Source organism: Mustela putorius, unplaced genomic scaffold (genome assembly GCF_011764305.1).
Source record: "Mustela putorius furo isolate JIRA1106 unplaced genomic scaffold, ASM1176430v1.1 tig00000040_pilon_pilon_pilon, whole genome shotgun sequence".
Taxonomy (NCBI): Eukaryota; Metazoa; Chordata; class Mammalia; order Carnivora; family Mustelidae; genus Mustela; species Mustela putorius.
Window position 1 is genome coordinate 2,004,072 of NW_025421261.1, and position 17,384 is coordinate 2,021,455.

Here is a 17,384-nt window from a genome sequence, read left to right on the forward strand (position 1 = left end):
TCTCTATTTCTCCCCCGAATTACATACCTACCAAATTTTGTTTAGGAATACAACACTAATGAACTTCCTAAAGTAATGCGATGCTGTCCAAGACCTAACAAAAGTTAAGCATGGTCTTGCCATGGAGGAGGAAAGTGCTTTACGATCCTTGTCTATGGCATCTAATTACGTTTTGCTCTCTTAAAATTCAAAAAAGATGCATGGAAATGGATCAATCAAAAATGTTTTAAATACTTTTTGGCCATACTATAGACCGTGTTTTGATTTTAAAACTAAACTCACACATGGCCTCTGAGCAGTAAACAATGGTCAGTGATATTTACATAGTAAAGTTATTGACTTCACAGAGACACCCAGATCTTACATGCAGTAAGGATTTATTAGAAAAACAAATATTGAATAATTTATCATTTAAAATGGTTCGAATAAAGTTCAGGGGGAATATAAGCAAATCATTTCTCAAACAATTTTAAATATAGGAGGCTTAGACCTTCTCTATTTTTGTCAAAATAAGAATTATCTATAGGAGACAGATGCTGCTCCCTACTTAATGGAGGGTCTCAAATTTTACTCTGCATCTCATTGGGAATGAAATATAAATTTTTAAAATAGAATTAACTTGGGGAAAGGCATCAGTGCTGCAACTCTTAGCACCAAATGTTTTTTCTTGGAGCACCAAATGCTTTAAGGAAAACATTCCAAGTATCAAAGTTTTCAGATAGATAAATATTTATGGATCAAATCCATAAAGAACAGACATTGTTATGAAATATATATAGATGCCTTCAAAACTTTCTTTCCAGGCAGAGTAGACACATAAGTTAGGAGTCATTTCCCACTTAATTGTTGTCGCAACCTTATGCAACACAAATGGATCACGGAAGAAGATTTCCTCGTTTACACACGGAAAGTAGATCTCAACTGACATTAGGTCCGGAAAATTAAACGGGAACTATTTCTCCCTATAAAAAATTTAAAATGTTATTAAACTTATAGGAATAGCTTTATTCTAACCTTTTACTTTCCTGTTTAAGGGCATAGAGGTTTTTGATTTAGTTCTTTGGTGAGTAAACAGCACTCTTTCAAAGCAAATTCTTCTACATGTTAGATGGCAAAATGAGAGAAAATAGCATAGATCTGGTTCATCTCTTTAGTGCAATGAAATTCCATCTGTCTTTGAACTTTACGAATGGTGCTTTCTTAGTCTACATATAGACCATCGCCTCTCCCTCGTCACTGAGAGATCTTGCTGGTGGCATTAGAACTGGAAACCTATTCATGTTCACGTTTCACGGAAAGCTGTTTTGTCCTTTGAGGACAGAGGTCTACTCACAATTGCTCGTGCAGCAAAATCGAAATGCCACACCAATGCCGTATGATAGTGGACCAACTCCAGGGGACAAATCCCAAGAAAAAGCCGTAGCTTCTGCAGAATCTTTGGTGCTTTTAAATACCGCTTATGGGTGTGCACGGATCAGAAATGAAGCGCCAATTTGGGAAAACAGCAATACACGCTGTCTCAGATGCAAATGTTGAGCAAAGATCTATGGGAACTCCCTAGGCGTGCATCAGGCGTCCAAGGGGCACTTGCACGCATGGATAACCGAATGGCGATAGTACCATTTGTGACCATAAGCAACATCTTGGAACTGAATATAATTCTATCCCGAAACGAACCAGGACAATTCTATATTTAGCCAAACACAAAGCTTGAGCTTATGTAGGTTTAAATAACATGGTCGCAGAGGCACAGGTAAAATTTTATTTACGAATATGGAGACACATGACTTTGGATCCAGCCAGCCAGTGACATAAATAAACTTGAGCAAATGATTCAAGCTAGAGGATATGCATGTATATATATATTTGTGTGTGTGAGTAAGGCTTCTTGGAGCCGTGCCACAAATCTGGACACCAACCAACAGAATCACTCCCGTCCTCTGAAATTTCCATTAAGGGCACAATGGGGGTAATTATACCGGGATGCTCCGAATCGCTCTTTCGGTCTCGTGCACTCGCACGCCCGCCGAACACGAAACGTTCGCCTCCGTCCTTCCAACGTGATGGTGGTTGAACTTATTTTTAGTGTCACTTGATAAGCCTGTGTGCTCGCAGGGAGACATCCCACTGACCCAGCCGCTGGTCACTGTCTATCCCAGTTCACATCACAGCAGGCGGGTTTTGTCAGGTTTCGAGTCGAATATCCATTTCGCATCTGAAGTACAGTATCGAAAGTGACTGGATCATTTGAGCTTTCTTCTTCAGCGGCTGCCTTCTTCCTCCCCCCCAGTGTTTCCGCTCACGCTAACATAACCTGGCATCGTCGACGTGACACGATGGTGGTTTTTCTAAAAAATTATAATACATACATTTCGATGTTTTGTGGTGGCCGGCCCTCCTGAAAATTTAATGTATAAATTGAGGAGAGGAGGTCTTTTTTTCTCTACTGACTCATAACCAAGGTAGAGTGCCCCTCAAGATCCAAGGAATGCGCACACAGTAATAGGTCATTCAATGTCAAAAGGCATAAAAAAGATGAGCAAAATCTTCACAGGCTGCTGCTTGCTGTTGCCTTTAATTATATTAATTAAACTTTGAAATTTTCATGCAAAGAGAGTTGCTGGCTTGTGACGCTGAAGAGCCCTTGGAGACTTGGAGGAAGGAAAAACCCTGAGCGGAAGCTTTGTGGTTACCGCTTCCTTTAAATTAAAGCAAAACAAACTACCGGTGTGTTTACAGTTATTAATGCTTTATGCGCTACTACACCCTAAACATAGAGAGTGGGGTAAATCCCCACTCCCGGGGACGAGTTCTCGAAGCGCAAGTCCCTTAAACTCCACTCAAGACCCCTGGTTAGAGGCTGTCTTCCTGTGTAATAACGCTCTATTAATTTTCTTCTTTTCCCGAGTGCATAATGAAGAAAGGTGTCTTCAACAACTAAAGGGCAAAATCTTGCTTGCTACCAATACCTTGAGGCATCCTGTCTACATTTTGTCATGCGTGTGCACTTTTCAGTGTTAGAATGACAAGATTTTCCAGTCAGAAGCTTCCCGTAAGGCACAGTGTGATAGGGGACCGGGGAGGATTTGGTGATCTGACATAGCTATAAGGCAACGGACTCCCGTATCTGCTTGGCTTGGTGGGAAATTTCATACTCCGCCTGTGGCGGACAATCTTGCGATGTAAAAATGCAAGTGCCGTGTCTCCATGTAAAGCACTCCTCTCTCCATTGCAGACCCGTCATGGCCCGTTGTTCTGTGGTCCCTGTTTTGATATCTTCATGCTGTTGTTTTTGCTTTCTCCTCCTCTCCACATTCCAATGAACTTTCTTGTATAAACCATAGCAGGTAGACTAACATGAGTCTTTATGTCCAATGTCATGAATCATGAGTTACCAGTGGGTTTCACCAACTCTCATGTAGATGGCAGAACGAGTATTTAAAAGTGTTTGGTGCAAGCAAAGCAGAAGGCAGAGAAAACATTTCCTGACTGAAAGGAAGAAAGCTGTTCTTCCAAAAACTTCTGAAATTCACTTTTTTTTTTTTTCTCATTTGGTTGGATATCAGTTGTGTAAGATGTATCTTCATATCTTCTTTGGTCTTCCTGCTTTCCTTTTACTGAGATGGAACTCGGGAGAAGTTTATGCACCGGCCCTAGAAATGAAAAAAAAAAAAAAAATCATGATTGAATTAGTAAAGCAATTATAAAAAGCATAAGAATACCTAGTTTTCTAGGTATTATGCAAGAACAGGTCAATGTTAAGATGAACTACAAAGTCAAGTTTTTCCCCCTGGGTCAAAGCATGGTAGTTCATTCAGATCTTTTCCACAGCAAGTTCATCTACACAATGGTATGGTAAAATTAGAGTGTAAAAAACTCTGTAAAATAGAACTATGTTATTGCTATTTAAAGTACTGCATTACTATCTCAGCAACAAAAATATCAAAGCCAAACCCTATGTTTCCTTCTATAATGGATTTAAATGAAAGTACTCCTTTATGCAATCTGGTGCTTTTAAAACTGATGTAAAACTGGTGCTTCTAAAATGTATATGTGAGGAATGCACTTGAGAGGTAGTAAGAGTCAGGGAGCGGGAAGACAGGGCATCGCTCTGGGACTGCATTTCACAACCGGTTTGCAAAAGACTTAGAGAACTTGTCCTCTGTTGTTGACCATTTCTCTGTGCACAACTACAGGCCATCATTACATGTCCTCCCCGAAAGGTGACTATTTATTTACATTCCACAGTTTTAAAGAGACTTTGTCATTCCAACTCCTTAGCACTTCAAGAAAGGTTACAAAGACACATTGTTACATATGTAATTGTAAAAAATCCAAGAATTATTTGAAAAAGTTTTCAATTAGTGATAAAGGATCCCCTCTTCCCTCTCGTTGGTATGACCCTGCTGATAGCCTCTGCTACATAAATCACATCCAGATTTCTCAACAGGCCAAAAGCTAGCGTACCACTGTCTACTTTAGGGTAAGGAGTATCATCTTACTGAGATTCTCCTATTTGTCTTACTACCTGCTCTCTAACTTCATATTTTAGAACTTCTCTTTATTTCTCTCTAACTGTGAACAATGAAGTTTATTTTAGAAAGCCAATCCATGGGAATATTCAAAAGGAACAACAAATACTGTTGGAGAAGAAAGCCTAAAACATCAAAATGGGATTGTGGTCCATTTTCCTCTCAAAAATGTCTGCTCAATAAATTTAGATCTTTCAGAAATTAATGAAGAAAGAGAAAAGCAAAAAAGTAAAGTAGTTTCCATTAACTTCTTCCTAAAAGGCAGAGACATTCATCAAATTATACGTCTTCTTAATAATTTGGAGACAATATTATTCTAGTTGTCAATTTTATTACTTATCTTGTACCTAATGTCTACAAATAATATCTGGGCAAAAGGGTGTGAGAAAAGCAGAGAGAAGACTACCTGAGAATGAGGTCCAAATCCTCAGTAATGCAGCGGTCACAGGTCATGTCCTCAGACTAGACTTTGTATTGTCTAGAACCCTCAAACAAGATCGTTAAAATGAATGTCAAGTGAAAAGATGCTCTTCTCCAAATTAGCTAAGTATGATTACCAAAAGCCATAGGAACATTATAAATGTTATTTTCATTACATACCCCTTCTCTAAACATTTTTTTCAAGGGGGACAGGTAGGAAAAATGACATAATAAATAAATATTTGGGCAAAGCAATAATACAGTGCTTCTAAGCCACAATAGTCTAACTATAGACGCAGTAAGAAATAGATCTGAACTATGCCTGTGAAAACAGTGATGAACATTAAAAATATGATCTTCTGGAGTCCTTTGAGAATCCAACAAATCCATGAAGAATTATATTACAGCTGCATAGACGTGAATTAATGACATCTTTTTCTTGTATATTTATGGACCTAAAAAAGTAAAGGTTTTCTCTCTTCTGCACAATTTTGAAAAGTTATCATGAATCTCTACTTTTATTTGACTGTCATCACTAATTAACTAAATGTAGATATAGGGCTCCTTCTCTGACCACTTTTGTTCTATACACCAGATTAATCTTAGTGACTCAGATTCACTTACTTGAAGCAACTGGATAGTTTTTAAAAATGAGATTCATAGTTCACCTGAATTCTTAAAATCACTTCAATGTCTAAATTATGTCAGACCTAATTATTTTTTCATTTCATTTGATGTGGTTTAATTATAGACATAGAAACCCAAATGAAGAAAACCCTACTGAGTTTGACTCTGAGGTGCTTACTTACACACTTACAAAATTTGGGAATAAGTCCTGATCATCAGCCATCAAATGTCTACTGACGCAAGTACTAAAAACACCTGTTAAAAGCAACATCCACTCCTGTGTCTTAACACACACCATCACCAAAATAAATAAGTAAATAAATACCTTTCCCTTCCTAATCAAGGATTCGGTATTTTCCACTTTTTTATCAAGAGCTGATAATGTGGGGGTGTATTTTTAATTTACAGAAATCCAAAAAATGGTAACTTGAAGGAGTTATGTTCAAGAATTACTTCCTCTGTTAAGCTTTACCATGTTCTCCCAGTCACGGAGCTCTTTCCCTCAAAGCTTCCATGGCATCTCCACTACAGCCAAACCACATTATACCGTAACTATCCTAACTATCAGCTTGAATATCTAAAAAAGTAAGATAATAGTGATTAAGTCTAAGGGTTCCAAAGCCCTAGTTATGGATCGCAGCTCTGACACTTGTTAACTACTGTGTGATCATGGGCAACTCATTTCATAGCTTGTGCCTCAGTTTCCTCATCAGTACAATGAGGAATAAAAATTGGATCTATTATTCTTAGGACTCCTATTAATCTATTAATACACACTTTGTACACTACCTGGCACTTAGTAAACTCTCAATAAGAAACAGGTACTTATTATCCATACCTTGTCTGTGTCACTGAGTGCCTTACACAGAGCACACGCATAATAAATCCTCACTTAGAAACGAGAGTAGATGGATGGTAAACACATAAATGAACGAATACATAGTGATTAACTTCAAAAACAGGAAGACAGAGTAAGTATAAATTTGAAAAAGAAAAAGGATTACAAAGGAGGAAAATACAGCCATGGGAAAGGATAGAAGAAAATCTAGAGAAACTGGAAGAGAGTAGCCCTAGAAAGGAAAAGATTAAAATGGAATAATTAAAAAAAAAAAAAAAAGAAAGGAAGTATTGGCCAGAAGGGAGTTTTTATTCAGTATTCCATCAGGGATCTTCCTCCCAGAGGAATCTGTAACCTACTTTCTCCGGGGGACACTCCCGACAACCAACTGTGCCAAGCATTTCAGCATTCCACGTTCCCATAGACCAATTTGTTCACTCATCTCTGGGTTGTACTTATTGAACATCCTGGTTGAGCCATCTGAATGCAAGCCTACTCGAGAGTGTGCGGGTGTGACATAGCCGGTGATCAGAATACCTTATAACCCACAGTTAGTGTTTTCACTCTGATGATATGCAGCTCTAGGAGTTTCCATGAAAGCCTGGTCAAACACTTCAGGCCACAAACAGCAACCTAATTTTTAAAAAATGTGTGTGTGTGCACATGTATATGTATATACGTGTGTGTGCACATGTATATGTATATACATGTGCACACACAGCCTATCTCAAAAGTGCTATGCAGACTGAGATTGATTCAAATAAGAATATAGATAAGTTGGGGCGCCTGGGTGGCTCAGTGGGTTAAGCCTCTGCCTTCGGCTCAGGTCATGATCTCAGGGTCCTGGGATCAAGCCTTACTTCGGGCTCTCTGCTCAGCGGGAAGCCTGCTTCCTCCCCTCTCTCTCTGCCTGCCTCTCTGCCTGCTTGTGATCTCTGTCAAATAAATAAATAAAATCTTTAAAAAATAAATAGAGAGAGCAGCTCTTCAATTTTCATACCACATCAATCTTTCTAACCATATCCCTGGTATCTAGAGCATATATTTCTCTATTCAACCAATAGTGTAGAATATTTATGCCACAGGTACTCATCGTGGTAACTCTGGAATTCCTTCTCTCCAGATCAGTTGGCAAAACTATCTTCAAGAGGGAAGTTCTAAGTGAAATACTAGCCGTCTCTCTAGGTCTGGGTTTTTTCCTACCAAAGTCCATGAAGACCAGTGACTTCTCCAAGGTGCCCTGGGGGGTGCCTTCGGCCGGCGCAGTGCACAGGAGAGGAAGGAGCAGGCACGACACAAGCCTCTCAATCCTCATTTGGCTCAAATAACTCTGCCCTTACCTACCTTTAAAAGCGTAATTCACTATAAGATTTTGTTTTTGCTTGTATCAAAATGTATTAAGATAACTATTATTCAAGATTTTCATGCCTATGTTAAGTCAGGTCACGGGTAAACAATTCATACACCTAGACTTGGTTTCTTTACTTTTCTTTAGAAAGGCCTTCCTAGATCTAGATCTAGGACACCATTCCCTCAACTTCTGGTCACATAATGAGCTCAAATGATTTCTGTTCCTATAAGGAGAATTTTCTATTTTGGAAAATTGCTGCTGAGGACATAGTTATTAGGGGACCAACTACTGAAATTACGAGTCGGCTAGAAAAAGCTCCTCACTTCCGTTAAGTTTACCTGCTTCCTTTGTATTACATAAGGCGACCACAGCTCAGCCTTTCTCATTGTGAGCTGACTTCCAAAGAGCTCGGCCGCATGATATTCTAGAAGTTACCACTACCCTTAGTGCTCACTTTCTGGTATAGCTGGATCTTGACTTCTGCCCACAATTATTTCTTTGTTTTTATTCTGAAGTTTTATTGTAGGTTTTCTTCTTAAGACTTCCTTAGAAGTAGACCAGGTGTAAGGAAATGTAAACTAATACGTATTTCTTTCTGAAATTTCAATTTTCTTATTCATGAAGACTTCGTACTGAGCTAAATCTTCAAAACCCTCCCACAAAGGAATTAACTCAACTTCTATCTTATACAAAAAGAAAACATCATGTCTACTTCCCTTCTGTTTCCTTTTCTTATTCCCGTAGGACTTAATGAGGTACTCTGCAGATAGCTATGTCAAATGATGTCAAATGATTTGAACTTAATCTGAGTTAACTTAGATAATTAATATGAACTTAAAGTTTATACATGAAACCATATTAAAACTATAATGTTCTTCATAAAGTCCCCAAAATTCTTCTATAAGCATAAATAACCTTTGTCTAATAACTAAAAGTTTCACCTTGTTTTCTTTGGCATCTTAAAAAAAAAAACAGGTGTACTATGATTCATTCTTTATAAACCTGAAATGCATTAACATATCAATTCATCTCTTAGAGTAGAGCTCTGTGAGGAAGCTTTACTCCATTATCTACTTTCCCTTAGCCTAAGAAGGAAAAAAATGTATGAAGGATAAATCACAAATAAAACTTTGGTCATAACAAAGTCTAAATTCACAGAATCTGTCAGCTTTAGCTTTACTTAAGCGATTTTCAGGCATTTAGTAAGTATCTATTAGAACAAGAAGTTCATTGACATTTCTCTAGAAATCGCTGTTGGCAATACCTTCTCTTGGGTCTCCTCATACACAAAAGTGGGAAATTGAGAGCCAAAATAAAATTGTCTAATGCTGTTAATTGCTCTGCTTGTTAACTAAACAAGAGATAAAAACAAGGGAACTGTAAAAACTGACATATTTGCTATTGGTTAAGTATACAGACCCCCAACTCTATTACAGTTTTTGAAAACCAATTTCACCTATTCATTTTCACTGTAGCCAGTGATAGTAGTGTTAGCCAGAGCAAGCGCCACATTTCCCATCTCTTGAGCATTAAAATTCTGCTGGCATTAACGCCTATGAACTCCTTTACTAGCTATCTGCACAGGATATATTTCACTGCTATAACTGTTAGAGTATTACGTTCACCTCATAAATATCCACTGACAAGCTAAAGCACACACCTACACTTTAGTGTAGACTTTTCAAACACAGATAGCTGATTTATTTATATCTCTACTTCTAAAAAGAATTTACTAAACCTTCATGCTCTGTGCAACTGTAAACAGCAATTTAAATTTAAAATTGTATACAAAGCACAGATATATAGAAATAGACACAAAACAATTCAAAAGGTCCTGGAAATCATGATTATCAGGAAAGAATGCCAACTTGAGGATACAATATGCACTTTAAGTGGAGATTTTCTACAGCAACTGAAGGTACAAGACTGAAGAGAGGGCATAGACTATCATCTCTCTTTCAGAGTTCCATCTATACATGAAATATATATATATAGAGAGAGAACACACGATTTATATATAAACACATACAATTATATATACACACATATATAATATGAGATAATCTTTATATTCTCTACTCAAAATAAAAGTGCAAGATTTTGAGCTGAAATATAATTTCCACATACTCTTTTGCAATGGAAACTCAATGCATAAATGCCCCATTTTACAGCAGAGACCACACACCATATGGATATACAGTAGATGTCATGAAGGGCTGAGTTTGCTTGAAAATTTTACTTTCAAATTTTTTTTTACCCTTTTCATTCTATTATGACACCTGCAAAATTTTAGTGACTCCACACATACTGTTAACATTTACTTCAGGGAAATGTTATTCAGGTCGGTCTCCTAGTTTCTCTTGAGATTCAGGCATACAATTGGAAGGTAATAAACTATCTAATTTGTACCTCATAATTAGATATGAAATTGATCCTTCAAAGTTATTACTTGTAAGAGATATAGATATACAATTTTGACAGCTTTCCAAAAATATTGTTGAAAATACCTTCTTGGGCCTCATGATACATTGTAATGAAAATAGATGCCCAAAAGAATTATATATGTAAAATCAGAATTCCATGTATTATTTTAGTTGGACACCTCATAAGTAATGTAGGAATAATTTTCTACTTTCTAATCTCAGAGCACTAATTATATCTTTGGTCTTAAACCAACAGTAAAAAAAAAAAAAAAAGTCAAAATATAACTTCTAGCTATAGAAAAACAGTATGTAAGTTCTGTATATGCACAGTATAGCATTATGGGTACATAACAAAAGACTGAAAACCATCCAAATATCCACCAGTAATAGACAAGATAAATATAAGATACAGATAGATAATGGAATATTATAAATCATATGCAGCTGTTAAAAAGAATGAGGGTGCTCTCTAAAAAAGTAAAAACAGTTACTGATAGGTTGAAGGAGGGCCCAGGGTGGAGTTGATAAAGATGTAAATGAGATCTTTTAGTAGATCTTGTTATATGCTATCAAATGCAATCATAAATATTTTGTTTTCAAAAAAATATTTAATAAAAAGAAAGCCCTACAAACTAAAATAGCCTTTACTAAGAGCAAATCAGAATGCTGCCAAAAACTGAGAATATGGCAGGAAATCTCAGAGCGATCCCTCCATAGTACATGAGCTTTTCTGTTAGAACATGGAAGTATGGAAGTAATCAATTGAAAGCTGGGAGAAAGTCAGGAAGGAAAAGATATATTTCCCTCTCCAAAGGGACCTTCCCCAAGGGAAAGGAAACAGCTCACTAAAGGTTTGGAGAATGAGAGGACTGAGAAAAATAACCCTGAGGGACCCAGCACCTTTTAAAATAATAAGGCAGCACCCTGCTGAAACTTAGGAACAGAAAAACTGAGATAAATCTCCAAGGTTAATGAGGCCTAGGCATTGGCCAGTCAAAGGCTATAGGCAGGAATCAACATGGAAGCTGGTCCCTCAAGCTGTAGGAAGTGGCAAAGAGTGTGAGTGAGGGGAATGCAATACCAGCAGCTGGAGAGCAAAGACAACTCCCCGCAGTCAAAAGAGCTTACAGGTGGGCTATAAAGCAGAGAGAGCATGAAAGAGGAAGAGAGCTCTGATGAAAAGAAATCCCTGACACTTCCCTCAAAAATTTTTAAGCCAATGGTGAACTAAGAAAATAACAAATTGTGATCCAGCTCAGCTACAGATTGGTAACATGACAGAGGAAGTGATATATTTGTTTCTAGAGGTAAATGTCATCTAGTCTTTTTTTATGTACCAGCAAAAAATAACAAATTATGGTACACACCAAAAGCAGGAAATTATGACCCATAATCAATGGAAAACACAGTCAATATGGGCAAAACTGCAGTTAATAGATAAAAAAACTTAAAATAACTATGATAAAAAAAAATCTAGTGAGAAAGATAGGTAGCATGCATAAAAATATGGTAAATTTCAGCAGAAACTATAAATAGGAATGAAATGGAATAGCTAGAGAGGAAAACGTAATAGCAGAATACCGTTTTGTGGGGTGCCTGGGTGGCACAGTTAGTTGATTGTGTGACTCTTGATTTTGGCTCAAGTCATGATCTCAGGGACATGAAATCAAGACCCACATCAGGCTCTGTGCTCAGCACAGAGTCTGCTTGAGGATTTATCTCCCTCTCCCTTTGCCCCCTCACTGTGTGCCACACACACACACACACTCTCTCAAATGAATAAATAAATCTTAGAAAAAAAGAATAATGTTTTTTATTCATGTAAAAATAGACATACAGCATAAGAAAAGCTCATTGAACTTGAAGGTAGGGGGAACAGAAATTGTTCAAATTGAAAAACAAAGGAAAAAAAAAAACAACTAAAGAGAATCTGAGACTAGTGGGGCTACATCTAATGGATTAATGAATAATTGGTGTCCTAGAAGAAAAGGAGAAATAATGGAGAAGAAAAACTTGAAAAAAATAATGGCTGAGAACTTCCTAGAATTGATGAAAGGCATAAACCTACAGATCAAAGAAACTTAATGACTCCCCAAGCAGGATAAATACACAAAAACTGTATCAGGGAACATACAATAAAAGTTATGAAAAACAGAGAATATCATAAAAACATGCCTCTCTGTCCCTTATCACCCTCCACCAGACAGTATATAGAGAGAAAACACTCATAAGCAGGACAGCCAACTTTCTATCAGCAACAGTGGAGGGCACAAGACAATGGAACTCCCCCAAAAATGTTAAATGGGGGCTAAGAAAGGGAAGTCAACCTAAATTTCCATATTCAGAGAAAATGCCCTCCAAGAATGGAGGCAAAATAATTTGCAACAATGCAGATGGAACTAGAGTGTATTATGCTAAGTGAAATAAAACACTCAGAGAAAGACAAATACCATAAGATTTTACTCATACGTAGAATTTAAGAAACAAAACAGATAAACATAAGGGAAATGGGGAAAAGAGAGAGGGAAGCAAACCATAAGAGACTCTTCAAACCATAAGAGACTCTTAACTATAGAGAACAGACTGAGGGTTGATGGAGGGGAGGTGGGCAGGGGACAGGCTCAATGGTAGTGTGTATTAGGGAGGGTAGGTCCTGTGACGAGAACTGGGTGTTATATGTAAGAGATGAATCTCTAAATTCTACACTTGAAACCAATTTTACCATATATGTTAACTAACTAGAATTTTTTTTAATTGAGTCTAAAAAAGGGGAAAAAAATCTACACAAAATAGAAACATCTTAAGATAAGCAAACCTGACACAATTTATCTGGAATTGACTTCAGCAAAAACAAGTGCTAAAAGCTCTTGAAACTAAAAGATAAGACATTAGATGGAAATCTAGAGTTGCAGGAAGAAATAAAGAGAAACAGAGGGGTAAATGTGTGAATAAACAAGAGATACAAATATATAAAAGAAATAAAATTTCCTTATGACATTACTGATTACTTAAAGCAAAAATAACACCTTATGGAATTTCTAACATATGCAGAATTAAAAATATATGATAATAAAAGCACACAGGGAGGAAATGGGGATTAGGCCACTGTAATGTTTATATACTGTTTTTATTTATTTATTTATTTATTTATTTATTTTTTAAAGATTTTATTTATTTACTTGACAGACAGAGATCACAAGTAGGCAGAGAGGCAGGCAGAGAGAGAGAGGAGGAAGCAGGCTCCCTGCTGAGCAGAGAGCCCGATGCGGGACTCGATCCCAGGACCCTGAGATCATGACCCGAGCCGAAGGCAGCGGCTTAACCCACTGAGCCACCCAGGCACCCTATATACTGTTTTTAAACTATTATATTATTTGATAGTAAATTGTGACAAGTTCAAATAGCATACTGTTATTTCCAGAGCAACCATAAAAAACTTGCACCAAAATATAGCTAAGAAAGAGAGGACAAGAAATGGATTCCAGGAAATTACTCTGTTAACCCAAAAGAGAGCAGAGAAGGAGAAACAGAATAAAGAAGGACAGAACAGATAGAAATGAAATATAGAGATATAAGAATTGGAAACAAACTGAAACAAATGAATTGGATACATAACTATACCCAGAAAAAAATTATTTTAAATGAATAAAACAGTATTTTGACTATATATCAATAATAGAATATAATCCAATGATAAATAGAACAGCAAAGAAATGTTTTGTTTCATTCATCAATCTTAATTTTATTAATACTATTTTATTGTTAATGTGTAGCTATGTACTTAATAGGTTAGAGCAAATAAGTAAGCTCTTTGGTACTGTTATGAACAAGTTAAGAGAAAGGTAATACAAGTATAAATTTTAAAATATTCAATAAAATCTCTTAATACTAAATTGGAATTGAAAAATATACCATAAACTCGTGATTTTTCTCAAAACTATTTAATTTTCTAGGTTTATGGACTGAGATGCTTAGAAGCAATGACAGCCCAATAATAATTAGCACCCCTAATATCCAAAATGTGTTCTCTATATACCATTATCTACTAAAAACATCTAGGGCCCTTTGGAGTTGAATAGGTTATTCCTGTTTTAAAACAGAAAATGTAAAAGATGAGTCTGGGACATTTTATGCCAAAATAAAATAAATTTTTGAAACACTAACGTGGGCCATGTCAAAAATTGATAGAAGAATCAATATGATGGATCAGGCTTTTACCACCTGCTTTCTCTGATCTCTCTTGGCATACCTAGTAGCTAAACAACTGATGCAATGCATTGTAAAGCACACAGCGCCACTTACGAATGATCCACGCCTAAAGAAAAGGCAAATCTGAATCACAGTAAGGGGGGTACAAAGTATCACTACATGTAAGTGTGTGTCGGGAACCGAGGCTAGAGGAGTTTTAATTGTGTAAAAAGTGTTCCAGGTAGCTCTTGAGCAGAGATTCAAAGGAAGTCCATGACACTGGGACTACCTGGGGAAGAATAATCCTGTGAGAGCAATCAAGTGTAAAGACCCTGGGAGTAAGGCGTTTTAGGCGTATCTACAGGAAAGGGACCGAGTGTGGTGGGAACAGACTGAACAACGCAGAAGGTAGACAACGAGGTCAGAGAGGAAGCAGGGACCCAATCATGCAAAGCCTCACAGGGAAACTGCTACAAACCCTCCTTTTAAAAAGCAAAGTTACTGGGGGGCCTGGGTGGCTCAGTTGGTTAAGAGTCAGCCTTCTGCTCGGGTCATGATTCCAGTGTCCTGGGATCGAGTCCCAAATCAGGCTCCCTGCTCAGCAGAGAGTCTGCTTCTCCCTCTACCCTCCCCCCTGCTCATGATCTCCCTCTCTCTCAAATAAATAAATAAAATCTTTTTTTTTTTTTAAGCAAAGTTATGAATTATACAAAGTTAACATCTGGATCTCTCTCATCTCTTTCAGAGTAGATTGAGTTAAACTGTTAAATGAGTTACTTTTCAAACATCTTAAGATTCACATGTGCCAAATATTCTCCCTCCCTTCATCCGTCTCTCCCTCCCTCTCTGAGACACACACACACACACACACACACACACACACTCAACAGACAATATCAAGACAAAGAACTCAAATAACTACCATTATATCAAATAATGGCTAATTGAAAACTTAATCCATATTTGAACTGTGCATTTAGGAAAATGTTAAAAAAACCCAAATGAAAGCCATATTACATCATTACTGTGTAATTAGGTGAGAAATAGAATAAATTAATTTATGCTGCATTAAAATACTAATTTCCATTAGGGTATTACTAGACTTATAATGGTTATGTTAATATCACAGAGCAAAACTTTTATAAGCAATTCATGTATTTTTTTCCTAGGAAATCGGGCATTGAGAAAATTCATTTGTCTTATCAAACTGCTTTTGGCACATTTAAGAGAAATCCTGAATACTTACATATACATCATCAACACTGAAAAATATTCATTGAGAGATTTTCCTAATATATAAGACCCTAGGGATGCAGTGATGTATCTCTTGCTAAGTTTCTAAGAATTAAGTCTTCATTTTTGTGGCCCTGAAACAGTACATATTGTCTCACTCGAAAGTTAATACTAAAACTATGTTGATGATTTCAGCCTGCACTTAATTCACAGAGATTTTTACTAGCTCTCTTAAAAGAACTAAAAGAATTCACAGTTCTTTGGGTCATTTGTCAGACAGCTAAATTCCCAGCTAATTTGAAACTAAGGCTTTTTCAAAGTAAACCAATTATTTAAAAACTTCAAGTTTTAAAATTGATAACATATAGATAATATCAATTAAAGATACTTTACAGAAATGTAAAGTTTTCAAATCTTCATTGTTAAGGACAACTACAGATTATTTTCTAGGACTATAAATAAAAAATTTTATGAAAAAATCCACCTATCAGTTTAGTTGGAATATGAGTTACCGGAATATTGTTTTCTTTCAGAATGGCAAGTATTTAGTGGACTCATGCCAGGCATTCAGTCCTAATAGAAGACATATGGATGTATTCAATTTTTGAGCAACAAATTTATCCCTTACTTATTTTTTATCACATGTTGGAAAAACAATCTTAAATAACTGGTGAAGTCATTTTTATATCTAATTGAGAAGACATCCAAATCCCCAAAGTCAGGATTTAATTTTGCTTATTAGAGACTAATATTTAGATGTACGATATGAAATGATATATGCTTTTCTGTAACACAGAAGTAATGTGGATTAAAATTCTTCACATTATACCTCTACATTCTAGACTGCTGGCACAGCAGCCAAATGACTACATTTATTACTAAATTTACACCATAGAGAACAAAACTGGAAGTGGCACCTTAAACTGTATATACTAAAATGAGGCTGATAACTGCATGAGGTCTCTCCCTGCTTTTATGTGCAGACAGTTTTCAAATACAGCCATAGGGATTTATATTGTAAAGATAGATGCCACTGTGACCCAGATGTCATTTCACTGATGAGTGCGAATTTAATGGCATTTAATGGGAATCCCTTGCTCACAGTTTGAAAAGAAACTAAACATGCATTAATTTTGCCTCTTAATCAATGCAGGCATTCCCAGCCTAAATAGCATATCAACAAAAAAGACTGACTCTTAAAATAATTGTGGAAATATTAAACCATCTCTAGAGATATAATTAATCCAACATAATTCCCCAAACAGAAAGAATATACTTTCAAAGTTTAAACATTTATACACATAAAAGCATATAGATGTATTCAAATAGGTAAACAAACATGACAGTGTTTCCAACTACCAATAACTCGTGTGTAATAAGGTTCTTCTGCATACAAAGGGCAGTTTGCTTCTTGGTCCACAGAACTCAATAAAGTTGAGTTTGTGCAAAAGAGATGATAGATGACGGAATGATAGGAAGAGAGGAAGAGAGGGAGGAGAGGAGAGGAGAGGAAGATATACAGATACACTGAGGTGAATATAGAGTCAATGTTCAGTTATCCTAGAAAAACAAATTCTGATATTTTAAGCCAAAATGATTTTCTATGCCAAAAATAATATTAGCCCAATATCTTACCCTACTGCAAAAAACAAGAGACTCTAGATGATAGCAGAATTGTTCAGCATTATAGCAGTCCTCCTAATTTATTTTTAACAAACAAATCTAAGTATTAGTTTCAGCTTCCTCTTCTTTCCCAGACCCCAAGCTCCACC

The 17,384-nt window shown here is 36.5% G+C and overlaps 1 protein-coding gene across 2 annotated transcripts in view; it reads right to left on the reverse strand.

Annotated features, from left to right (window-relative positions):
• Positions 1-1,748: 1,748 nt before the first annotated feature.
• The window catches only part of ANTXR2 (ANTXR cell adhesion molecule 2), a 145,974-nt gene continuing 130,338 nt past the window's right edge, over positions 1,749-17,384 (reverse strand). For both annotated transcript variants that reach the window (XM_045070080.1, XM_045070365.1), the window contains one exon: positions 1,749-3,653. In XM_045070080.1, coding sequence (XP_044926015.1) covers positions 3,615-3,653 — 39 coding nt within the window. In that variant the 3' untranslated portion in view covers positions 1,749-3,614. The remainder of the gene's footprint in view (positions 3,654-17,384) is intronic.